Below are 19,772 nucleotides of genomic sequence, written 5' to 3' on the forward strand. Positions count from 1 at the left end.
TCTACTGACAAAGACAAGAAGCAGCTCAGAGACACATGAAGAAACAGTCAAGTACATCAAGGAGAAAATCAGGAAGAATCCCTCTCCAGAGAGGAGCATCAATCTGTTCCACTGTCTGAATGAACTGAATGACCATTCTCTAGTGCAGGAGGTCCAAAGCTACCTGAGGTCAGGAAGTATCTCAGAAGCCAAACTGTCACCTGCACAGTGGTCAGCTCTGGTCTTTGTGTTGCTGACTTCAGAAAAGGAGCTGGATGTGTTTGACCTGAAGAAATACTACAGATCAGAGGAAGGTCTTCTGAGGCTGCTGCCAGTGGTCAAAGCCTCCAGAGCTGCTCTGTGAGTACATCAAATGACATATAAGAACTAATCATAAGGAAGAAATATTCAGTTTAGAGAAAAATATATTATAAAATGTATACAATATTATATTGAAATACATATTGAAGCAATGCATTGATTATCACATTAGTATAACATATTTACTGTACAATTCTAGGAGACGGAAGATTAATCTATATGTTGTTTGAGAGAATAAACCAAATGCATCAGCCATTGTCCTTCTACACTACTCGTTAAATTAACAGTGTGTTTGTGAAGTCATGATGATCTCTTTGTCAGGCTGTCAGGCTGTGGAGTCACAGAGGAAGGCTGTGCTTCTCTGGTCTCAGCTCTGGAGTCAAACCCCTCACACCTGAGAGAGCTGGACCTGAGTAACAATGACCTAAATGATTCAGGAGCGGAGCTGCTCTCTGCTGGACTGGGGAATCCCCACTGTAAACTGGAGACTCTGAGGTCAGTATTCCTGTAGTTGGTCAACAAGTGATAACTGTTCACCAGATTCACATGCGTTTACACATAGTCAACATCATATGTGTTTGGACAGTGAAGCTTACAGTTTTAAATTTGGTGCTATGCTCCAGCATTTTGTATTTGAGATAGAATGTTTCATGTTAGGTGACAGTACAGAATGTCACCTTTAATGCAAAGGTATTCATACATATATATTTTACTGTTTAGAAATGAAAGCACTTTATGTGTGAAGTTCTCCCATTTGAAGAAGTCTTAATTATTTTGACAATTTCACTTATATTTTGTTAAAGTTGTCATCCGTTTAGTATTTGGTGCCATATTCCATGCCTGCAGTGATTACATCAAGCTTGTAACTCTACAAACTTGTTGAATGCATTTGCAGTTTGTCTTGGTTGTGTTTGGATTATGTTTTGACTAATAGTCATTGAATGGTGAGTAATGTCCTGTCATTTTGGAGTCACTTCACTTGTATTGTCAGTAAGAATAGAAGATGTTTCTGAACACTTCTACATTCATGTGGATGCTACCATGGTTATGAATAATCAGGAATGAATCGTGAATAATGACTAATAACAAAGTTATAGAGGCACATAGATCAGAATAAATGCTAACCTCCCCTTTTATTGGTAATGGTGAGATTAGCATGTTTTGTTGTAGCCTCTGTAAATTTCTCATTCATTATTATTCAATATTCATTCATTGCAGCCTCTGTTATTGGTAATGGTGAGAGGTTAGCATGTTTTGTTGCATCCTCTGTTATTGGTAATGGTGAGAGGTTAGCATGTTCTGTTGTAGCCTCTGTTATTGGTAATGGTGAGGTTAGCATGTTTTGTTGTAGCCTCTGTTATTGGTAATGGTGAGAGGTTAGCATGTTTTGTTGTAGCCTCTGTTATTGGTAATGGTGAGAGGTTAGTATGTTTTGTTGTAGCCTCTGTTATTGGTAATGGTGAGAGGTTAGCATGTTTTGTTGTAGCCTCTGTTATTGGTAATGGTGAGAGGTTAGCATGTTTTGTTGTAGCCTCTGTTATTGGTAATGGTGAAGGTTAGCATGTTTTGTTGTAGCCTCTGTAACTTTCTCACTCATTATTATTCATGATTAATTCATGATCTTACTCAATCATGGAATCATCAGGTTTAATTTAGTAGTGTTTAGAGACAATTTATCTACTCACTTATAAAGAAAATTACTCCAGCCACCATTAATACTGGGCAAAACTGTGTTGTTTGTTTTGTTGCAATGCTTTGCTTTATCTTTGCCAGGTCGCATTTGTAAATGAGAACTTGTTCTCAACTGCCCTACCTGGTTAAATGAAGGTGAAATAAAAATGAAAAAAAACTCAAAAACTATAAACTCAACCAAAACAAAATGCACATGGAATCAACAAGTTTGAGTCACAAGCTTGATCTAGTCGTTGCGTTCAAGGAATATCGGACCAAATACTAAACTTTTAACTACTTTAATACACTATGAGTGAATTGGTCAGAATACTTATGACTTCTTCAAATGGGGGGACAAGATACATAAAGTGCTTTCATTTCTAAGCATGAAACAGATATGTATATAAGGGAACACCCCCTTGAAATGGACAAAATAACATGGGAACATATTGGCACCGCACAATCATACAAACAATGGACAATACCACCCAATTTCGTCCACATTCATCCAAATCATATTGCAAATTTCATATGGAAAATGCCAAGTGTCAAACCCCAAAAATCCTATAGATGGCAAGCGCGCTCCACCGTGAATTTTCTTATTGCAAATGTAACACAAGTCAAGACCCAAGAGTACTTTTTTTTTTTGCTTGTCCATAAGGCATATGTTTTGTGCATTTGCAATATGATTTCATAGGAAGTCAAAAGTCGAAGACAAAAGTCACTTTTTTAAATTTTTTATGCCAAATTCCATAAGAAATTTCCAAATACAATATGAAAGTATTGAATGTGCCAAATCAGGATGTTTTGTCCATTTGCCATGTACGATCATAGGAAGTCGGTTTCCAAACCCAAAAGTCAGTGAACCATGTCCAAATGGCATTTATACTGCCCAAATGATATATAGCCCTTTGTTAAGCCATGAATCAACCTAGATGGTCTATTTGTCATGTATGATGAGGGAGAAGTGGGACACTGTTGTTTTTAAAGGATTTTTTGAAAAACGTCCAAAATGACCAGGGGTGCCCCCTATTGGATGGATACGAGTGGGGGGTGCTCCCTACCCAAACCTTAGTCCCCTTGCTCCCCCCTAAAGGCATTAAAAACCATTTTAAAAATGTGCTTCTGATAACCCATTCCAATCACCAGGTGCACGGCTGTACATTGACTGGTCCAATGAACTCGGGATGGCCGGGCAGTGACTGTGGTTCCTCTCCATAGCTCGTTGTGTTGATTTCATCATGTACATTTGGTGATGTTTTTTCACTGTTGAATCATATTGCAAATGCACGTTACATTTGCAACATGTTTCAATGGACATTTAGCATCACGAATTTGACATGCTCAAAAATACTGCAGAAATGCGTAATCGACTGGCCCAATGAACTCGGGATGGCCGGGAAGTGACTGTGGTTCCTCTCCATCGCTCGTTGTGTTGATTTCATCATGTACATTTGGTGATGTTTTTTCACTGTTGAATCATATTGCAAATGCGCTTTACATTTGCAATATGTTTCATTGGGCATTTAGCATCACGAATTTGACATGCTCAAAAATACTGCAGAAATACGTAATCGACTGGCCCAATACACTCGGGATGGCCCGGAAGTGACTGTGGTTCCTCTCCATCGCTCGTCACCCAGCAAGTCATCGTCCATCAGTCAATTAGATGTCATTCTGACACCAAACTGATACCATCTGACACCAAATCCACTTTTTCCAACTCGTTTAGAAGCCAACTATCACATATATCAGAGCAGGCCCATAAATCACAGCACCTTCAGTTTAAACCATAATCAAAGAATAAAACACGTAGTTACGTTTTAGCTGTGGGTCCAGCTCTGACATTATGTATAGGCCTATGTGAGGTGACCCTGAATCCCGAGTTTCAGCTCGATAGGTAATTCGGTGCCGGAGCAACAACCTTAATTGGTGCTGAAAATCCACTTTTTCCGGGCGTTGCTACGGGGTCCTTGAATGAGCTATCGGACAGAAACGTTGGTGTCCGTCTCTATGGGCCGAGGTGGTTTAAATGCACAGTTTTGCGACCATGGGACATTTCTAAATGTCGCCGTTTTCATGATGTTAAAATGAATTGAAGATATTGCAAATGTACGAGGCTGTTTCTCGGTCTGAGAACCATCTAGAGCCACATAACTCACCGAGCACTATCAACTTGAGCTCTAGAACAGGTTTCTAAAGTTTCAGAGCTCTAGGTCTGATGGTTCTTTGACAGTTTGAACAAAAGTAACTATTGCGGGCTCTGTGTGTCTCTAGGCCCCACACTATCACTCCATCCGTGCTGTTTGTGTGTATTATTTTTTCTTGCAAATCCGATGAGATAAATTACTGATTGACAGATAAATTACTGATTTACAGTTCATGAGGGTTACCTAGTCACACATATGAGGTTTTGAAATGATCTGACTTTTTTAACCCTTCAAAACAGCCCCTGTGACCCATATTTAAGGCACTTCCAGTTTGCACAGGAAGCTATAAGTTTAGACATATACTGATTGGGGTATGCTCTTACCGAATCCTGAGATTAAAGTCTCTATGTTAAGAATTGACTGATCTACACAGGGTTGAATGCAGTGCTTTTCACAATCTGCAGGCTGGTTATATCAAAACACCTTTAGGGTGTTTATAACAACTTCCGGTTGCTCCAGGACGCTTAGAATCGACACGGGTAGACCTCATAGTGGCCTGATTGATAATCATCAAAGACAGGTTCATAAGGCATTCATAACCCACATAGGCTTCAGGTAGAATATAGGGTAATAGGCAATGAAATTCCTATGGGGAGAGATGTCATTGTAAACTGTGAGATTTAAACACCTTCTTTTCACTGTTAACCTCTATGGGCTAGGTGGGACGCAGGCGTCCCACCCGTGGTGCACTCCATCAACAGCAGGTGCATTTCAAGAGCGGCAAATTTGAATCCAAATAAATGTCAAAATTCAAATTTTTCAAACATACAACTATTTTACACCCTTTGAAAGATAAACATCTCCTTAATCTAACCACGTTTTACGATTTCAAAAAGGTTTTATGGCGAAAGCATAAATTTAGAGTATGTTAGGACAGTACATTTACAAGAGTTGTGTGTAATGTTTTGTCAATTCAAAGACAGGGTCACCAAAACCATAAAACCAGCTATAATGATGCACTAACCTTTTACAATCTCCATCAGATGACACTCCTAGGACATTATGTTTGACAATGCATGCATTTTTAGTTCTATCAAGTTCATATTTATATCCAAAAACAGCGTTTTACTATGGCATTGATGTTTAGGAAATCGTTTCCCTCCAATAACCGGCAGTCAAGTCAGCATCACAAATTAAATAATTAAAATTAGAAAACATTGGTAAAATATTATATTGTCATTTAAAGAATTATAGATTTACATCTCTTGAACGCAATCAACTTGCCAGATTTAAAAATAACCTTACTGGGAAATCACACTTTGCAATAATCTGAGCACTGCGCCCAGAAAAATACGCGTTGCGATACAGACTAGTCGTCATGTTGGGGAGATCTAAAATCGAAAATACTATGTAAATAATCCATTACCTTTGATTCTCTTCATCAGATGTCACTTCCAGGTATCACAGGTCCATAACGAATGTAGTTTTGTTCAAAAAAGCTCATCATTTATGTCCAAAAATCTCCGTCTTGTTAGCACATGATCTAAGCCCGCCGGACTTCACTTCATGAACGAGGGGAAAAAATATATTTACGTTCGTTCAAACATGTCAAACGTTGTATAGCATAAATCATTAGGGCCTTTTTTAACCAGAACATGAATAATATTCAAGGTGGACGAATGCATACTCTTTTATAACGTATTGGAACGAGGGTACCCAACATGAACTCGCGCGCCAGGTGTCTAATGGGCCATCATCGTTCCATGGCTCTTGTTCGGTCAGATCTCCCTCCAGAAGACTCAAAACACTTTGTAAAGGCTGGTGACATCTAGTGGAAGCAATAGGAAGTGCCAAAATATTCCTCAGCCCCTGTGTTTTTCAATGGCATAGGTTTAAAGGTAATACAACACATCAGATATCCACTTCCTGTCAGAAAATGTCTCAGGGTTTTGCCTGCCAAATGAGTTCTGTTATACTCACAGACACCATTCAAACAGTTTTAGAAACTTTAGAGTGTTTTCTATCCATATATAATAAGTATATGCATATTCTAGTTACTGGGTAGGATTAGTAACCAGATTAAATCGGGTACATTTTTTTTATCCAGCCGTGCAAATACTGCCCCCTAGCCCTAACAGGTTAATGGTTAATGCCACACGGTCAAGGTTAGGCTTGCACAGATTGGGAGGACCTCAGGAACGTTCCTGAGGTTGAATTGTGCTTCTAACCCTAATGGTTCTCTCGCTGTCACCCAAAAGCACTTGAAATTTAGGGCCAGGCTTCATTATGGGCCTACTTTTTCTCACGGTCGCTGTGCTCAGACCGAGCGAGCTACGGTCAAGCGGGGCATCTCGTTGAACTCGGCACAGCCTAGAGATAATGGTAATGCCATTGCAGGCTCTGTTTGTCTTTAACCTCTTGGGGCTAGGTGGGACGCTAGCGTGCCACCCGTGGTGCACTCCATCAACAGCAGGTGCATTTCAAGAGCGGCAAATTTGAATCCAAATAAATGTCAAAATTCAAATTTTTCAAAAATACAACTATTTTACACCATTTGAAAGATAAACATCTCCTTAATCTAACCACGTTTTACGATTTCAAAAAGGTTTTACGGCGAAAGCATAAATTTAGAGTATGTTAGGACAGTACATTTACAAGAGTTGTGTGTAATGTTTTGTCAAGTCAAAGACAGGGTCACCAAAACCATAAAACCAGCTAAAATGATGCACTAACCTTTTACAATCTCCATCAGATGACACTCCTAGGACATTATGTTAGACAATGCATGCATTTTTAGTTCTATCAAGTTCATATTTATATACAAAAACAGCGTTTTACTATGGCATTGATGTTGAGGAAATCGTTTCCCTCCAATAACCGGCAGTCAAGTCAGCGTCAGAAATTAAATAATTAAAATTAGAAAACATTGGTAAAATATTATATTGTCATTTAAAGAATTATAGATTTACATCTCTTGAACGCAATCAACTTGCCAGATTTAAAAAATAACCTTACTGGGAAATCACACTTTGCAATAATCTGAGCACTGCGCCCAGAAAAATACGCGTTGCGATACAGACTAGACGTCATGTTGGGGAGATCTAAAATCGAAAATACTATGTAAATAATCCATTACCTTTGATTCTCTTCATCAGATGTCACTTCCAGGTATCACAGGTCCATAACGAATGTAGTTTTGTTCAAAAAAGCTCATCATTTATGTCCAAAAATCTCCGTCTCGTTAGCACATGATGTAAGCCAGCCGGACTTCTCGTCATGAACGAGGGGAAAAAATATATTTCCGTTCGTTCAAACATGTCAAACGTTGTATAGCATAAATCATTAGGGCCTTTTTAACCAGAACATGAATAATATTCAAGGTGGACGAATGCATACTCTTTTATAACGTATTGGAACGAGGGTACCCAACATGAAGTAGCGCGCCAGGTGTCTAATGGGACATCACCGTTCCATGGCTCTTGTTCGGTCAGATCTCCCTCCAGAAGACTCAAAACACTTTGTAAAGGCTGGTGACATCTAGTGGAAGCAATAGGAAGTGCCAAAATATTCCTAAACCCCTGTGTTTTTCAATGGGATAGGTTTAAAGTCAATACAACACATCAGGTATCCACTTCCTGTCAGAAAATGTCTCAGGGTTTTGCCTGCCAAATGAGTTCTGTTATACTCACAGACACCATTCAAACAGTTTTGGAAACTTTAGAGTGTTTTCTATCCATATATAATAAGTATATGCATATTCTAGTTACTGGGTAGGATTAGTAACCAGATTAAATCGGGTACATTTTTTTTATCCAGACGTGCAAATGCTGCCCCCTAGACCCAACAGGTTAAGCACCGCACTCTGTCTCTCCATCCTTGCTGTGTGTGTGTGTGTGTGTGTGTGTGTGTGTGTGTGTGTGTGTGTGTGTGTGTGTGTGTGTGTGTGTGTGTGTGTGTGTGTGTGTGTGTGTGTGTGTGTGTGTGAGAGAGAGTTTTTCTTTGACATCTGATGGGATATATGACTGATTTACAGTTCAGGAGGGTTGCCTAATCACACATATGAAGTTGTGGAAAGATCAGACCTTTTTAACCTTTCGAAACAGCCCATATGACACCACTTTAAGGCACTTCTGGTTGACACAGGAAGCTGAAAGTGAGCACATATCCTCCTTGGATTAGGCTCTTATAGAATATTGAGATGTAAGTCTTTACATTAAGAACTGACTTATTTACAGAGGGTTGAACGGGTGTGTGTTATTTCAGAAAATCACAGATAATCACAGAAATCTCACAGAGCTCTGAAACCCGCCTTAACGGATTCATCTGAACACGCTGCAACTGGATCTGTAACTTTTTTGAAAAACAAAAACCTTTTTTTGAACATCACCAATTGTACAAAGTACAATTTCTCTTAAATTACAATAGATAAATGGCTGGTTCTTTTTTCCTGAAACCGTAGGATCATGTACTTTGACGTGAAGCAGTCAAATTAGCGCTCTATTTTCATTTTTGACCTTTAATCCCAGAAAAATGGCCATAACTCAAAAAGCGTTGAGGCCTAGACTCCATCTTGTTCGGGGCCAACTGCCCATTATGCCAAACCTATGCTCACCAAGTTTCGTCTTCGAAGTCTTTTCCGTTTAGGAGAAAAGGCCACGTCGTGATTGGTGATGTTTGTTACATTTGCAATATGTTTCCATTTGCCCTCTTGTGGTATAATCCGGGACAGGTGAAAAATGACAACAAATTTAACATTTTATAAAGCGGAAACCGAATGTTCGAGAGACTCCGTTCGATGACTTCCCGGAAGATCCGGCTCCTGTGCACGGCCCAACGCCACCTGGAAATTTTACAAACGTTCGCGGACGTCTAGTAAGGGACTGTAAATTTGCAATATGCACTTTCTCATCGATCATACAGCAAATACCGAAATGTTCCCTTCAAGTATGAAAATACGCTTAAATACAAGGTGACATTATATACTGTCACCTCATATGAAACATTTGATCTGAAATCCAAATTGCTGGAGTATAGAGCAACATTTAAAATGTTAGCTTCACTGTCAAAATAGATATGGTGTGGACTGTATACTCAATACAATCTAAATCTGATACCTCACTGTCTGTCTTTTGACTGATACTGCTTTTAAAACTGGTCTGGTCAATACTCAAATATTTGTACTATACATGTTTCTATCTGCAGGTAATACTTGGATAATTTGTTATTTCTACTAATGACACATTAATTTATGAATAGATATGGAAGGTTTCAGGACACTGATACCTAAATATGTTGAAAAAAATATACTGCCACTATTTTCACCAACAAAGAATAGCAGTGTGGTTTTAATATTATTTTATTCTTTGCAGGCTGTCACGCTGTCTACTCACAGAGGAAGGCTGTGCTTCTCTGGTCTCAGCTCTGAGGTCAGACCCCTCACACCTGAGAGAGCTGGATCTGAGTAACAATGACCTGAAGGATTCAGGAGTGAAGCTGCTCTCTGCTGGACTGGAGAATCCCTACTGTAAACTGGAGACTCTGAGGTCAGTATTCCTGTAGTTGGTCAACAAGTGATAACTGTTCACCAGATCCACATGTGTTTACCAGGCACACAAAGTCCACACCATATGTGTTTGGACAGTGAAGCTTACAGTTTTAAATTTGGTGCTATGCTCCAGCATTTTTGGATTTGAGATATAATGTTTCATATTAGGTGACAGTACAGAATGTCACCTTTTATTTGAGGTTAATGGTGAGGTTAGTATGTTTTGTTGTAGCCTCTGTTATCGGTAATGGTGAGAGGTTAGTATGTTTTGTTGTAGCCTCTGTTATTGGTGATGGTGAGAGGTTAGCATGTTTTGTTGTAGCCTCTGTTATTGGTAATGGTGAGAGGTTAGCATGTTTTGTTGTAGCCTCTGTTATTGGTAATGGTGAGAGGTTAGCATGTTTTGTTGTAGCCTCTGTTATTGGTAATGGTGAGAGGTTAGCATGTTTTGTTGTAGTCTCTGTTATTGGTAATGGTGAGAGGTTAGCATGTTTTGTTGTAGCCTCTGTTATTGGTAATGGTGAGAGGTTAGCATGTTTTGTTGTAGTCTCTGTTATTGGTAATGGTGAGAGGTTAGCATGTTTTGTTGTAGCCTCTGTTATTGGTAATGGTGAGAGTTTAGCATGTTTTGTTGTAGCCTCTGTTATTGGTAATGGTGAGAGGTTAGCATGTTTTGTTGTGGCCTCTGTTATTGGTAATGGTGAGAGTTTAGCATATTTTGTTGTAGGCTCTGTTATTGGTAATGGTGAGAGGTTAGCATGTTTTGTTGTAGCCTCTGTTATTGGTAATGGTGAGAGGTTAGCATGTTTTTTTGTAGCCTCTGTTATTGGTAATGGTGAGAGGTTAGCATGTTTTGTTGTAGCCTCTGTTATTGGTAATGGTGAGAGGTTAGCATGTTTTGTTGTAGCCTCTGTTATTGGTAATGGTGAGAGGTTAGCATGTTTTGTTGTAGCCTCTGTTATTGGTAATGGTGAGAGGTTAGCATGTTTTGTTGTAGCCTCTGTTATTGGTAATGGTGAGAGGTTAGCATGTTTTGTTGTAGCCTCTGTTATTGGTAATGGTGAGAGATTAGCATGTTTTGTTGTAGCCTCTGTTATTGGTAATGGTGAGAGGTTAGCATGTTTTGTTGTAGCCTCTGTTATTGGTAATGGTGAGAGGTTAGCATGTTTTGTTGTAGCCTCTGTTATTGGTAATGGTGAGAGGTTAGCATGTTTTGTTGTAGCCTCTGTTATTGGTAATGGTGAGAGATTAGCATGTTTTGTTGTAGCCTCTGTTATTGGTAATGGTGAGAGGTTAGCATGTTTTGTTGTAGCCTCTGTTATTGGTAATGGTGAGAGGTTAGCATGTTTTGTTGTAGCCTCTGTTATTGGTAATGGTGAGAGTTTAGCATGTTTTGTAGCCTCTGTAACTTTCTCACTCATTATTATTCATTGTTCATTCATGATCTTTCTTGATCATGGCAGTCACATGCCTGATGTAGTCATTGTGTTCAAAGAATATGGGACCAAATACTCAACTTCTGACTACTTTAATACAATATAAGTGAATTGGTCAGAATTCTTATGACTTCTTCAAATATGGGGACTAGATACATAAAGTGCTTTTATTTTTATAAATGGTGAATCAGATATGTATGAAAATATCCTCAAATTGAAGGTGACATGATATACTGTCACCTCATATGAAACATTTGATCTGAAATCTAAAATGCGGGAATATAGATCCACATTTAAAATGTTAGCTTCACTGTCAAAATAGATTTGGTGTGGACTGTATACTGAATACAATCTTAATCTGATACCTCACTGTCTGTCTTGACTGATACTTTTTTATTTTATTTATTTCACCTTTATTTAACCAGGTAGGCAAGTTGAGAACAAGTTCTCATTTACAATTGCGACCTGGCCAAGATAAAGCAAAGCAGTTCGACAACATACAAAAACACAGAGTTACATATGGAGTAAAACAACATACAATCAATGATACAGTAGACAAAAATAAGACTATATACAATGTGAGCAAATGATGTGAGATACGGGAGGTAAAGGCAAAAAAAGGCCATGGTGGCAAAGTAAATAAAGTATAGCAAGTAAAACACTGGAATGGTAGAATTATAAATTGAAGAAAGTTCAAAGTTAAAATATAAATAATATGGTGCAAAGGAGCAAAATAATAAATAAAATAAATAAATACAGTAGGGGAAGAAGTAGTAGTTTGGGCTAAATTATAGATGGGCTATGTACAGGTGCAGTGATCTGGGAGCTGCTCTGATAGCTGGTGCTTAAAGCTAGTGAGGGAGATAAGTGTTTCCAGTTTCAGAGATTTTTGTAGTTCGTTCCAGTCATTGGCAGCAGAGAACTGGAAGGAGAGACGACCAAAGGAGGAGTTGGCTTTAGGGGTGACCAGAGAGATATACCTGCTGGAGCGCGTGCTACAGGTGGGTGCTGCTATGGTGACCAGTGAGCGGAGATAAGGGGGGACTTTACCTAGCAGGGTCTTTTAGATGACCTGGAGCCAATGTGTTTGGCGACGATTATGAAGCGAAGGCCAGCCAACGAGAGCGTACAGGTCGCAGTGGTGGGTAGTATATGGGGCTTTGGTGACAAAACGGATTGCACTGTGATAGACTGCATCCAGCTTGTTGAGTAGGGTATTGGAGGCTATTTTGTAAATGACATCGCCGAAGTCGAGGATTGGTAGGATGATCAGTTTTACGAGGGTATGGTTGGCAGCATGAGTGAAGGATGCTTTGTTGCGAAATAGGAAGCCAATTCTAGATTTAACTTTGGATTGGAGATGAGTGATGTGAGTCTGGACGGAGAGTTTACAGTCTAACCAGACACCTAGGTATTTGTAGTTATCCACAAATTCTAAGTCAGAACCGTCCAGAGAAGTGATGCTGGACAGGCGGGCAGGTGCAGGCAGCGATCGGTTGAAGATCATGCATTTACTTTTACTTGTATTTAGGAGCAGTTGGAGACCACGGAAGGAGAGTTGTATGGCATTGAAGCTCGTCTGGAGGGTTGTTAACACAGTGTCCAAAGAAGGGCCAGAAGTATACAGAATGGTGTCGTCTGCGTAGAGGTGGATCAGAGATTCACCAGCAGCAAGAGCGACATCATTGATGTATACAGAGAAAAGAGTTGGCCCAAGAATTGAACCCTGTGGTAGCCCCATAGAGACTGCCAGAAGTCCGGACAGCAGGCCCTCCAATTTGACACACTGAACTCTATCAGAGAAGTAGTTGGTGAACCAGGCGACGCAATCGTTTGAGAAACCAAGGCTACTGAGTCTGCCGATGAGGATGTGGTGATTAACAGAGTCAAAAGCTTTGGCCAGGTCAATGAATACGGCAGCACAGTATTGTTTCTTATCGATGGCGGGTACGATGTCGTTTAGGACCTTGAGCGTGGCTGAGGTGCACCCATGACCAGCTCTGAAACCAGATTGCATAGCGGAGAGGGTGCGGTGGGATTCGAAATGGTCGGTAATTTGTTTGTTGACTTGGCTTTCGAAGACCTTAGAAAGGCTGGGTAGGATGGATATAGGTCTGTAGCAATTTGGGTCAAGAGTGTCACCTCCTTTGAAGAGGGGGATGACAACAGCTGCTTTCCAATCTATGGGAATCTCAGACGACACGAAAGAGAGGTTGAACAGGCTAGTAATAGGGGTTGCAATAATTTCGGCAGATAATTTTAGAAAGAAAGGGTCCAGATTGTCAAGCCCAGCTGATTTGTAGGGGTCCAGATTTTGCAGCTCTTTCAGAACATCAGCTGAATGGATTTGGGAGAAGGAGAAATGGGGGAGGCTTGGGCGAGTAGCTGTGGGGGGTGCAGTGCTGTTGAATGCAGTAGGGGTAGTTAGGTGGAAAGCATGGCCAGCCGTAGAAAAATGCTTATTGAAATTCTCAATTATAGTGGGCTTATCGGTGGTGACAGAGTTTCCTATCCTCAGTGGGCAGTTGGGAGGAGGTGTTCTTATTCTCCATGGACTTTAGTGTCCCAGAACTTTTTAGAGTTTGAGTTGCAGGAAGCAAATTTCTGTTTGAAAAAGCTAGCCTTGGCGTTTCTAACTGCCTGTGTTTATTGATTTCTAACTTCTCTGAAAAGTTGCATATCGCGGGGGCAGTTCGATGCTAATGCAGAACGCCACAGGATATTTTTGTGTTGGTTAAGGGCAGTCAGGTCTGGGGAGAACCAAGGGCTATATCTGTTCCTGGTTCTAAATTTCTTGAAAGGGGCATGCTTATTAAAGATGGTGAGGAAGGCATTTAAAAAAAATAACCAGGCATCCTCTACTGACGGGATGAGGTCAATATCTTTCCAGGATACCAGGGCCAGGTCGATTAGAAAGGCTTGCTCGTTGAAATGTTTCAGGGAACGTTTGACAGTGATGAGTGGAGGTCGTTTGACCTCTGAACCATTACGGGTGCAGGCAATGAGGCAGTGATCGCTGAGATCTTGGTTGAAAACAGCAGAGGTGTATTTAGAGGGCACGTTGGTTAGGATGATATCTATGAGGGTGCCAGTGTTTGCGGCTTTGGGGTTGTACCTGGTGGGTTCATTAATAATTTGTGTGAGATTGAGGGCATCAAGCTTGGATTTTAGGATGGCTGGGGTGTTAAGCATGTCCCAGTTTAGGTCACCTAGCAGCACGAGCTCTGAAGATAGATGGGGGGCAATCAGTTCACATATGGTGTCTAGAGCACAGCTAGGGGCCGAGGAGGGTCTATACCAGGCGGCGACGGTGAGAGACTTGTTTTTGGAGAGGTGGATTTTTAAAAGTAGAAGTTCAAATTGTTTGGGTACAGACCTGGATAGCAGGACAGAGCTCTGCAGGCTATCTCTGCAGTAGATTGCAACACCGCCCCCTTTGGTCGTTCTATCTTGTCTGAAAACGTTGTAGTTAGGGATGAAGATTTCTGTCACGTCCTGACCAGTAGAGGGTGTAGTTGGGTCAGGACGTGGCAGAAGCGAGTGTGTGTTTTTTATTGTTTCATTGATTTTGGCCGTGTGACTTCCAATCAGGCACAGCTGTAGAGGGTTGTGGTTGATTGGGAGTCACACATAAGTTGCCTACGTTTCCTTTGTGTTTCGTGGGTAAATGTTCTTGTCATTGTGGTTGCACCTGACAGGACTGTGTTGGCTGTCAGTTTTGTTGTTTTTGTAAATTGCATAGTGTTCGTTTAAATAAATATGACGAACCTTAACTCCGCCGCATTTTGGTCCACTTCTTCCTCAGACAGCCGTTACAATTTCAGAGTTTTTGGTGGATTTCCTAAGCCAAGATTCAGACACAGCTAGGACATCCGGGTTGGCAGAGTGTGCTAAAGCAGTGAATAAAACAAACTTAGGGAGGAGGCTTCTAATGTTAACATGCATGAAACCAAGGCTATTACGGTTACAGAAGTCATCAAAAGAGAGCGCCTGGGGAGTAGGAGTGGAGCCAGGCACTGCAGGGCCTGGATTCACCTCTACATCCCCAGAGGAGCAGAGAAGAATGAGTATAAGGGTAGGGATAAAAGCTATAAGAATTGGTCGTCTGTGACGTCCAGAATAGAGAGAAAAAGGAGCAGGTTTCTGGGGGCGATAAAATAGCTTCAAGGTATAATGTACAGACAAAGGTATGGTGGGATGTGAATACAGAGGAGGTAAACCTAGGCATTTAGTGATGATGAGAGAGATATTGTCTCTAGAAACATCATTGAAACCAGAAGATGTCATAGCATGTGTGGGTAGAGGAACTGAGAGGTTGCATAAGGTATAATGAGCAGGGCTAGAGGCTCTACAGTGAAATAAGCCAATAAACACTAACCAGAACAGCAATGGACATTGCATATTGACATTGAGGAGAGGCATGCTTAGCCGAGTGATCAAAGGGTCCAGTGAGATTCAGACAGCTAGCCGGGCCATAGGTAGCAAGCTGGTGGAAGATGGAGGGAGGTCTGTTTTTAGCCACCTTGTGCGTTTCCGTCTGTGGGTTAGTGGGGTTCCGTGTGGAAGGGGGGACCAGTCCAAGTTGGCAAAATAGTTAGTTATAGTGGCCCAAGAAAAGTGTCCGATAGACCTATTCAGATCGCAGCCGATAAGACAGCTAACGATTAACGATTAGTGGGCCGCAGATGGGCGATCAGGTTACGTCGCGACGGAGGGGCCAGTTGGATAACTCCCTCGGGCAGATAACGTCGGTGGTCCAGTCGTGAGGGCCCGATGGGTCTCCGCATCGGCAGTAAAGTTGGTCAGGATAGGTGATTGTAGCCCAGGGGACACTTCAGCTGGCTAGCTCAGGAAAAGCCCACGAGTGGCTGACGGAACTCTTCAGCTGGCTAGCTCCGGGATAATGTGTGTTAATTCCGGGACCGACGTTGCCAATAGTCACTCAGGTAGCAGCTAGTTAGTTGCAAGATCCAGGTGTAAATGTCCTGAGCCTGCGGTAGAAATCGGGGAAAGGAGAGAGAATAGGTCCGGTGTGCTCTGGTCTGAGTCGCGCTGTACAAAAACTGCCGATAGCTTTTCGAACTAATGGATAGCTGAAGACAGCTAACCGTGGCTAGCTGAACTCCAACGTTAGCCAGTGAAAATGGCTAACCTCTGGCTAGCTTCTGTTGTGGATTTCGGATTTGAGGTAAATAATACTTTCTTTTTTTAAATTGGTGAGGCGGGTTGCAGGAGAGTGCTTTGAGGTTGAGTTGTAGAAGAAAAAAAAAAAATGTAAAAAGATAATGCGAAGAAAAATATGTAAATATATATATACACGGGACACGACAAGAGGAGGGTAAAGGACGTCTGAACTGCTACGCCATCTTGGAAGAACTGCTTTATATACTTTATATACTGGTCTGGTCTGTCTACTCAAGTATTTGTACTTTAAATTTTTCTCTCTACAAGTGATATTATGATCATTTTTAAAAATGATACATCCATTAATTTATGAAAAGATATGGCAGGTTTCAGGACACTGATGTATCTGAATATATTGAAAAAATATACTGCCACTATTTTCACCACCAAAGAATAGCAGTGTGATTTTAAGATGATTTGACTCTTTGCAGGCTGTCAGGCTGTCTAGTTACAGAGGAAGGCTGTGCTTCTCTGGTCTCAGCTCTGAGGTCAAACCCCTCACACCTGAGAGAGCTGGATCTGAGTAACAATGACCTGAAGGATTCAGGAGTGAAGCTGCTCTCTGCTGGACTGGGGAATCCCCACTGTAAACTGGAGACTCTGAGGTCAGTATTCCTGTAGTTGGTCAACAAGTGATAACTGTTCACCAGATCCACATGTGTTTACCAGGCACACATAGTCCACACCATATGTGTTTGGACAGTGAAGCTTACAGTTTTAAATTTGGTGCTATGCTCCAGCATTTTGGATTTGAGATATAATGTTTCATATTAAGCGACAGTACAAAATGTCACCTTTTATTTGAGGATATTCATACATATCTTTGTTACTGTTTAAAAATGAATAGTGAATAATGACGAATAACAAAGTTATAGAGGCACAAAGATCAGAATAAATGCTAACCTCCTCTGTTATTGGTAATGGTGAGAGATTAGCATGTTTTGTTGTAGCCTCTGTTATTGGTAATGGTGAGAGGTTAGCATGTTTTGTTGTAGCCTCTGTTATTATTGTAGCCACATTTAAAATGTTAGCTTCACTGTCAAAATAGATATGGTGTAGACTGTATACTCAATACAATCTAAATCTGATACCTCACTGTCTGTCTTTTGACTGATACTGGTCTGGTCAGTCTACTCAAATATTTGTATTTGTATATTTGAATATGTTGAAAATAATATACTGCCACTATTTTCACCACCAAAGCATAGCAGTGTGATTTTAATATGATTTGACTCTTTGCAGGCTGTCAGGCTGTCTAGTCACAGAGGAAGGCTGTGCTTCTCTGGTCTCAGCTCTGAGGTCAAACCCCTCACACCTGAGAGAGCTGGACCTGAGCTACAATCACCCAGGAGACTCAGGAGTCAGACTGCTCTCTGCTGGACTGGAGGATCCACACTGCAGACTGGAGAAACTCAAGTATGTAGAGGGTTTATGTCAATATTCATATCAGACATGTTTGACTTATCAGGCTAGTTAATACTAACATTCTTAGTTATATGCTGACCGTGTGTGTGTTTGTGTGTGTGTGTGTGTGTGTGTGTGTGTGTGTGTGTGTGTGTGTGTGTGTGTGTGTGTGTGTGTGTGTGTGTGTGTGTGTGTGTGTGTGTGTGTGTGTGTGTGAGTTCAGGTGTATCCCTCAATGACTGTCTGTTCTTCTGCTTACCGCTACAGTGTGGAACATGGTGGAGCGAACACAATGGAACCTGGGCTTAGAAAATGTGAGTGTTGACATCTGTGAAGAACATTTAATTTTATTCTTTATTTACCTAAGAACAAATCCTTATTTTCAATGACAGCCTAGGGGTTAACTGCCTTGTTCTTCAAGGGAAGAATGACAGATTTGTACCTTGTCAGCTCGGGGATTCAAACTTGCAACCTATCAGTTACTAGTCTAACACTCTAACCACCTGTCGCCCCAAATATGACTAAGAATAAGTCTCAATTCAAGTTAAGTCAAAGTCAAAGACCACCATCTTTACTTACTTGGTCATATTAAATACCAGCAGTAGTTCTACAGAAGCAGAAATCAGGGACACCAAAGTTTACAAAGAGTTGATATGACAATGTGTGTGTGTCTGTGTATGTGTGTGGTGCGTTCATGTTACATAAGAAATGTGTGTTTGTGTTTATGATGAATACAGGTGATTGTTTGTGTAATTAATGGGAATAAGTGTGTTTTATATTACAATACAGTATAACATATGATCATTCAACAAGTCTCAAGTTACCTTAACTTCTCCTTTTGATACCTACAAACATCTACATTAAATGAATTAGTGAAAAGTGAGTTAACATTCTAATGTGAATGATGATGATTTGTAATATTGTGTCTGGTTTCATCCATCAGATGTCTGTGATCTAACACTGGACCTAAACACAGTAAACAGACTCCTCTCTCTGTCTGAGGAGAACAGAAAGGTGACATGTAGGAGAGAGGAGCAGCCGTATCCTGATCACCCAGAGAGATTTGAGGTCTGTGAACAGGTGCTGTGTAGAGAGGGTCTGACTGGGCGCTGTTACTGGGAGGTAGAGATGACTGGGAGAGGGGCTGTTATAGGACTGACATATAAAGGAATCAAAAGGAGAGGAAGGGTTAATGACTGTGGGATTGGATGCAATGACAAGTCCTGGAGTCTGATCTGCCATGACAACCGTCACAGAGCCTGGCACAATAATATCTCCACTACCATAGACGTCCCCTCCTCCAGCTCCCACAGAGTAGGAGTGTATCTGGACTGGCCAGCCGGCACTCTGTCCTTCTATAGAGCCTCCTCTGACACACTGACCCACCTGATCACATTCACCTCCACATTCACTGAGCCTCTCTATCCAGGGTTTAGGGTTTATGATGTTGACTCCTCAGTGTCCCTGAAATAATAACCTGATACACACACTGGACACACACACACACACACACACACACACACACACACACACACACACACACACACACACACACACACACACACACACACATACTCGCACACACACACTGGACTCGCACACTCACACACTGGACTCGCACACTGACACACTGCACTCACACACACTGGACACACGAACACACACACACTGGACACACACACACACTAGACACACAAACACACACACACACACTTGACACACAAACACTGGATACACAAACACACACTGACACACATACACTGACACACATTGGATACACACACACACACACACACACTGGACTCACACACACACACACACACACACACACACACACACACACACACACACACACACACACACACACACACACACACACACACACACACACACACACACACACACACACTGGACTCACACACACACTGGACTCACACAAACTAGACACTCACACACACTAGACACTCACATACACACACACAGGACACATACACACACACACAGGACACATACATGCACACACTGGACACATACACACGCACACACTGGACACATACACACACACACACTGGACACATACAC

At 41.2% G+C, this 19,772-nt stretch overlaps 1 protein-coding gene across 1 annotated transcript; it reads left to right on the top strand.

Annotated features, from left to right (window-relative positions):
• Nucleotides 1-643: 643 nt before the first annotated feature.
• LOC106583736 (NACHT, LRR and PYD domains-containing protein 12-like) lies at nt 644-19,187 on the top strand (the record flags this gene model as incomplete). Its single annotated transcript, XM_045711153.1, has 6 exons — nt 644-795; nt 9,491-9,664; nt 16,718-16,891; nt 17,529-17,702; nt 17,958-18,004; nt 18,634-19,187. Coding segments are annotated over 6 exons (1,251 nt in total), but the record flags the coding sequence as incomplete, so codon positions are not given.
• Between the last annotated feature and the right edge of the window lie 585 nt (nt 19,188-19,772).

This window comes from Salmo salar, unplaced genomic scaffold (assembly GCF_905237065.1).
Source record: "Salmo salar unplaced genomic scaffold, Ssal_v3.1, whole genome shotgun sequence".
NCBI classification, from domain to species: domain Eukaryota; kingdom Metazoa; phylum Chordata; class Actinopteri; order Salmoniformes; family Salmonidae; genus Salmo; species Salmo salar.